The sequence below is a fragment of the Pogona vitticeps genome, chromosome 2, assembly GCF_051106095.1.
Source record: "Pogona vitticeps strain Pit_001003342236 chromosome 2, PviZW2.1, whole genome shotgun sequence".
NCBI lineage: Eukaryota > Metazoa > Chordata > Lepidosauria > Squamata > Agamidae > Pogona > Pogona vitticeps.
The window spans coordinates 286,346,074-286,353,669 of NC_135784.1; the positions used below are offsets into that span (position 1 = coordinate 286,346,074).

Genomic DNA, 7,596 nt, shown 5'->3' on the forward strand with positions numbered 1-7,596 from the left:
TGTAGTTCATCTTGTCACCTCAGAATTCTGTTTTCCCATTCATGCCTAAGTCTGCCTCAAGTAAAGGCTAAGCCTACTGTAACAGTTACTGTATGGAAGAGATTCACAGGTTGCTCTCACAGACAAATTATCAAGAATGGGAGAGTTTTCTTAATATAGTGTAGCTTGATCATCTATATGTATCTGCCAAGTGGTCAAAACATTTGTTTCAGATGTATTATACAAACGTATGTTGCAATTGTAGTCTACACCGTATACATTTATACGTTAATCTTTTTACCGTTCTCGGGAGGAAAGTTTTATTGTCAGTGTCCATTCCTTAACTTCCCCACTGGTCTTCTCATACACATTGCTCCTCAGGACTTGAGGTTTCTGTTAAACTGGCTGCATATGAAGGGCCTTGAACAGTGTTTCGTGCACCTTTCACATAGTCACCTGCACTCTTCTGGTTATTCCTATTTCCATATATATAATAAAAAGAAAAAGAAAAAATGAGAGGGAGAGCCTTGATTGGTCATATTGTAGCTCTATCCCCTCCCAGTCCATCCAGAGGACCAAAAAAACTCATGTGTGTCGTTGTTCAAGCTGCAGTTTGTTAAAAGAGAGACACAGGGGTGGCCTCAAGCACATTGTAGAAAGGCAACGACCCATGTGAAACAATGGAAGAACCTTTTTTTTCTTCCTCTCAGCTTTTAAACTCCAGACCAGTGGTTCTTAACGTGGGCGATAATGCCCCCCAGGGGGCGATTTCATTTTTCAGGGGGGCGATAGAAAGAAAAGGGGCGGTATGGGGGCGCTGGAGCAGAAGGGGGGCGGTAGGGGGGCCCTGGAGCAAGCCAAACCTGTTAAGATGGCTGCAGCCTTTTTACAGTGTGCATGAATATATATTTTCCTCCAATCTTAATTTAGTTCCAGAGTTTTCGTCTTGAAATTTTTAGTTACTGCATTGTGGTTTGTTTTTATGCCCTTTTTATATTTCTTTTTGCGTCTTAAAATTTGCTTGCAACTAAATCATTAAATGTTTTTGGGGCATTTCATTTTCTTGGGATTGAATTTTGTTTTCAGGGGTCATTGGATTTAAGTGTCATAAATAAATAAATAAATAAATAAATAAATAAATAAATAAATAAATAAATAAATAAATAAATAAATAAATAAATAAATAAATAAATAAATAAATAAATAAATAAATAAATAAATAAATAAATAAATAAATAAGATATCATCACCGCGGGGAGGGGGGCGGTGATAACTTCCTCAATGGCTCAAGGGGGCGCTTCTTTCAAAAAGGTTAAGAACCACTGCTCCAGACAAACCACAATTTCTCAGCTCTGGCACCCCATCTACAGTATAGTGATAATAATGATGATCTGCCTTACAGAGAGAGCTGTTGTCAGCATTAGTTTGAACTGTTTTGCACAGTGTGGTCTGCTATATAGATGTTGTTTATTAATGTACCTTAAAATGTAGTCACTGTAGAAGAGTATTGCAGTCATGGCTGAACTGAAAAACAGTTCCACATTACTACACTAAAAGGTTGTCAACATCAGCTGGTTTTCTCAAGACCAGATTGGTAGGGCTCCAGTGAACTGTTCTACGCACACCTCAGGGCTCACTTAGGCTTACCAGCAATTTAGGCTTTGATCAGCAGATCATCGCCCTGCACCATGTTTGCAGGTGCTTTGAACTCTCCTGAATTTTCAGAGTGGTTTCCCATAGAGCGCGGGAAGTTGCTGTTTGAGAAGCCAAAACCCTCTTTTGGCAAGCAGAACAGAACATCACAGTATCTTGGATCCTGGCCATAGCCTAAATAAGCTCCTACAGAAGCAATTTTGAATAGGTTGCATGGAGCAGCTATTCAGGACTTGTAGCCCCTTGGAAATGTCATATTATGTCAAAAGGAAGCCTTCCTTGACCTGGGAGCCTCCAGCTGTGCTAGGCTACATTGCATATTGTCCCTTGCGAACGCAGCAATTGGATATGCTGGATAGGTTGATGAGCATTGTAGCTGAGAACTTCTGGGACTTCCCTACCATAAGGGAAGGGGGAAACAGATGCTAATTAATGATAAGATGAAATGTGAGATTAAAATTAGAAAGAGTTTGTTAAAAATGAATAAATTTAATGATATATGGAGGGATTTCATAGAATTTGTTTCAGTGAAAGGGAAAGGTCAGGCACCAGCACAAGATACATGGCATTTTTGGAAGGGACAAGAGACTTGGAATAAGTAATAAAATGGGTATCTCTTAAAACAGTGGTTCTTAACCTTTGTTACTTGGATGCTTTTGAACTGCAACTCCCAGAAACCCCAGTCAGGACAGCTGGTGGTGAAGGCTTCTGGGAGTTGCAGTCCAAAACTCCTGAGTAACCCTAGGTTAAGAACCAGTGTCTTAAAAGGCCCCAATTGGGGGGGGGGAGCACTGAATGTTAGTAATAAGGATAACTGTGTATAAGAGTTGTTACTTGTAATAATGATGACATTGTTTTTTTGTAGCTATTTTTGTTATTTTCTTTTGTTTCTTTATATATTTTTAAATTGATCTTGGCGTTTTTATTGAGGGTTACTTTTAAATTTAATTTTTTTTAAAGAAACAGATGCTTACTGGGAACAGAAAGGCATAAAAGCAATTTAACATTTATACAGGCTTTTGTATCAGAGCAGATACTGGGCTTTTGATATGACAGAAACGTCAGAGCTTTAATTTTGGATCTGCTTACCTGGAAGTAAGCCCACTGAACATATCAAGCAGACATGTAATAGGATTGCATCATAATCAAGTTAATACAGAATCACTGTTTTTGTTTTCCCTCCCCAGATATTCTGGAGCAGCTTGTGGCCTGGCGTTTGTATTCGTATATCCGTCACTCATCTACATGATCTCTTTGCATCGGGAAAATCGGCTAACCTGGTTGGCAGCAGGTGTTCACGTTTTGATAATCTTCTTAGGAGTGGCTAACCTGCTTGCACAGTTCTTGATGTGACTAAATATTTCTTTGCTAAAGGGACTGGGAGTTGCAGGAAGTTACTTTGAGCAGCGCTACTGTAAGAGCTGTACATTGCCTGTCCATTGGTATTAGCTTGTTCCAAAAAAAAGTTGCACTTTCAAAACAATAATACCAACATATAGCCTTTTCAGAAAATGGATGAGGTACCATGGAAGGTAGCACATGGTCATAAACTGGAGAAGCCAGGTTAATCCCTGATCCAATTTTAAGGTGAAGTATATTTGGAAGTAATTAAGCTTAATTGCTTTCTTAGATAAAATGGTTTTCTTTCCATGAAGAATGAGCATATATTTAGAAACGACTTCATAGAGTAGGGAAAGGGGAAAATATTTTACACACCTTACTTGTAGGGTATGTTTAAGATCTACAGTTCATTAGAAAAACTCAAGTTCATCTTGCACGGCTGCTTGAAATAATGACGAAATATCAAATTGTAAATGTCAAAATGTTGAGGGTGGGGCTGAGCTCCTTGAACCTTAACTCCTTCCTCCCTACCCACTGTGGCTTTGACACAGTTCATAATCTAGTAATTTGGAAGCACAATTAAAACACTTCTTTGAATCCCCCCACCTCAAGACTTCTTGGGCTGAGCTATCCTATATTGTTCTTGTGCTAAGACTAGAGATAGATTCTCGCTGTACCACTACATCCACCAAGCCAAAGGAATAAATGCACAAGAGGAAAATATAAAAACGGGGGGAAACCACTGAGCACTTTCTCATTCTCCCTGGAAACACTGCCACCAATCAGGGGCTGTGTGTGTAATATTGGCTACACACAGGGGCAGTGAACAAGCTCAGACCAATTGGAGCAGACCCTTTGCATCCAAAACCCAGGGCAATGCAGACATGCTTCTGCTCCAGCAGCACCCAGAGGTCACTGCACAGGGCATGATGTTGCAGAAGATATGGAAATGTTATAACTTGTTTTAGCATTCATAGACCATGGGAGAGGAATATGCCAGGGTAGAACAGAAATCATTTGTGCTCCAGGCACCGTAGATCAGTTCATCAGCCATAGCAGCAGACAGCAGCTGCTGAAACAGAAGGTACTGTGTTTTTCTTTTAGACTCAGCACCCAGTGACGAGGACCCATGAGCTGCATATGGGATGCTGAGAGAGTGAACCAGCTCATGTTTTCCATGAAGAAGCACTAAGAGATAAATCTATAGAATGAGTCCCACACTAGGAAATGTGGAATAGGAAGAGGTGTACCCTTTTAGTACAACTTAACATATCAGCAGGAGTGTTGTATGGACCAGTAGCCTGACTGGTACACAGAACATACAGACCTGTTTCCTCCCTTCACCTGACAACCCTGCAAAACCAATCCAGCCCCTCTGCCAGAGTACCACCCTTCTAGATCTGGGCAAAAAACCACATGAAGCCTGTATAGGTGGCAGAGCATGGGTATAAGATCCCATCTCCATCAGGAAGCAAGTTCTTATATTTGGCATAGAATTTTGCTTAAACCGCTGCCCCCATTTCAGAAAACAGCTAAACCCCTGCTCTCTTCCATACTTTCTGTGTCATTGCTTCTCCTTCTCGCTCATCATCCTGCCTCCCACATCCCATAACTGCCTTATACATTCTAGCAACCACCATCGTGGTCACCTTGAGCAGCTTTCCTTTCACTGGCTGAGGTGGCAGATCTGAGAGCTCTTGGTTCCACCACCACCACCCCGCCCACCTATTTCTCCAACCACCATCCCAAGACATGCTGAAGTCAGGGAGCTTCACTGCCTAAAGAGGAGATTGAGATGTTTCAGGCCAACAATCCCCAAAAGCCCCAGCCAGTGATCCAAATATATAGAGGGCCTGAGGTTAACATCTGCTGCTTTACAACAGGGAGACAATCTAGTGCCAAATATTTGGGCTACAGTTCATGACCATTGGCCTTGCCAGTTGGAAGTTGTAATGTGAACATCTGAGGAAAACAAGCTTTCCTGCCCCTCCTGTACAGAAGGGTTGTATTTTTGAGAAGAGTATTATAGGGAGGTGCCCTGTGGCAGCCAGGCTTGACAGATCAATGGAAGGAACTCCTATTTCCCACACACACACACACCTTCTGCCAAGCAGCAGGTTGTGGACACATAACCTTCACAATCAGAAGTACTGGTTATAGCTGTTAGTTGAGATGGACCTACAGGCGACTTGAAACTACCACCTAGAAATACATGTTCAAACAAGAGAACTGTTATCAAGAACTATGGAAGAGCAGTGCTTTTCTTCTAAAGCTGGGTGGGCAAATTGCACTCCAAAATCATTTGTAGTCCCAATACTGGTTTTGTGATCCTCAGTTCCGTCAAGAGTCTCCCACCTCTCTGCCCCAAAAAGAGTTTCCCTAATAAAAAAAAAAGGTGAATCAGCCCTCCCAGAAATCTCCAGAACCAAAGATTCACCTTTTAAATAGTTCTCTGGAAAGAGGGTGTTCTGCATTGTTTAAGACTGCAAAAATACCACTTTTTAGAACCAGAAGAGGAGTTTCATGATCTTTTGGTTTATAATTCTTTTCCCCCACTTTGGTATTCTGTGTTGCCTTTGAAGGATTCCTGGACAGAAAATTGGCTCTTGCTGGAAAACATAGTGAAGGGCTTCACTTTAATCCCGGAGAGTGAGTAGAGACTTTTCCATAACTTTTCAAAATCCCAATTGAAATTCTGAACACTTAACAGTTTGGGCATAGGACTGTTGCTGTTGCAGATTTTGGGGTGGGCAGCTACATTGGCCTCTGGAACCACTCATTTTATACACTAGCAGGAACAAGTGATTGAGGCAGCATTCCTGCCTGGTATCTTTCCATTGTGTTGGGATACAGTTCCTGTCTTCTCTAGTCATAATGGTTTGATTAGCACATGCATCCAGAGTGAAAACAGAACAAGAATATCAGGCAAAATCCAAAGAAACAAGACAAACCAAACCAAACAAGAATAAAAACATGTGGTATCTTAAATCCACTTCTTCATTTTTCTATATGTCTGGAAAAGTGGACTTGATTCCATGAAAGCTCACATTAAAATAAATGTTAGTCTTCAAGGTGCCACATGTTTTTGTCCTTGTTTTGTTTTGCTTAGATTTTGCCTTATATACTTGCACAGACTAACACGGCTACCACTTCTAAAACTACAACAAAGAAAAAGAAGTGATTCCTATTAAAATTAGTATCTGAGATCTTCCTTATAGGCAGCCTGTTTTGTTTGTGTGTGCCTGTGCGTGTAAGGACTTTGCTGGCAGAGTTCTCATTAATTTCAGTGAACCTTGCACTGCCATAATTCTTGCAATCAACATGTCTATCTCCTAGACTGAATGGTTAGTATATCATCTTTTTGTAAAAGGTGGACTTGGGAAGGTGTGTGATTATTTGTTGGCTACTTGTTGCAACACGGTAGCATTCCTCTATACCTAGGTGTGTTCCTCCCTGTAACATTTCTCAATCTCGAACACTCCCAAGTTGGGAAAACTGTTTTTTGTCACTGTTTTGTTTCCTATCTGTGTAGTCCATTTAAAACTATTGGAATTCAAGCATGCACAAACTGACATCAGTGACAGAAGGCTGCAAAAAGTTTTAAGATGGCCTGTCTTAATCCCCTGTCCTTCCAAATGCACACGTAGGAGATGTGATGTATTCTGTGCAATCTCTCTCTTTGAAAACCACAATTTTCTGGTGTAATCAGCAATCTAGGGCTTTACCAAATGTTTCATTCCTTCTGCTGTCACCGAGGAGCTCTTAGAATACATAAGGGAACAAATTAGCAAGATTGCTGTATGACCTTGTGTAACCCACTAATCTAGGATTCTCATGGGTTGCCAGTGAATGGAGACAAGCTGTCTAGTGCTACTGGCATACGGTTCCCTGGGTTGTCTTTGGTGTCTGTTTGTAAAATGTGGCTTAACATGAATTTGGAGATCTGTAAAGAAGACAGAGACAAATAAATTGGTGCTATTTTATGATTTTAAAGATGTACTTGTGTTTTGTATGCATGACACAGTTCAGATTTTTATCCCTTTAGCATGAAAAACGCATACACCATAGCCTTTGCTACACTGTCATGTGCTTTAAAAGCACATGAGATGGTGCTAATATTTGTTTTGCAACTATTGGAATCTATTTGAAGACCATATACTCTAAGAAGCTTCACTTATTAAACTGCAGGAAGTAATAATGATATCCTGTCAGAGAAGATAGCATTGAAATTGCAACATAGTTAGGACAATCCATAATTAAACGTTCAAACGTAGTTAGGTATTCCCTAATTAGAAATTTTGGAGTGTATTTCCATGCAGGTTAGCAACTACTAACCAGAATCCTGTTGCTTAGAGTTCAGATACGTAAGCAATAGTGTCTGTTACTTCATAACTTAGTGAATAGCGAGGAATACAAGCAGCAATAATACTAGCACCAATTTGTGGCTCTAATGTGCACCACAGCACTCATGTGAGCATATGTATATATTTCCCATCCTGAGCTATATTACTACTGTTGTTTTTATTATATTATATTATATTATATTATATTATATTATATTATATTATATTATCTATTATTGTTTAGCCGCCCAGAGTAGACTTCGATCTAGATGGGCGGGGT

General features: G+C 40.3%; 1 protein-coding gene across 2 annotated transcripts in view; it reads left to right on the forward strand.

The window, feature by feature from the left end:
- Positions 1-6,966, forward strand: part of SLC38A9 (solute carrier family 38 member 9) — a 60,836-nt gene extending 53,870 nt beyond the window's left edge. The window contains exon 16 of one of the 2 annotated variants that reach the window (XM_072992755.2): positions 2,820-6,966. In XM_072992755.2, coding sequence (XP_072848856.2) covers positions 2,820-2,985 — 166 coding nt within the window. In that variant the 3' untranslated portion in view covers positions 2,986-6,966. The remainder of the gene's footprint in view (positions 1-2,819) is intronic. The other variant, XM_072992757.2, reaches the window with a different exon arrangement.
- The last annotated feature ends 630 nt before the right edge of the window (positions 6,967-7,596 follow it).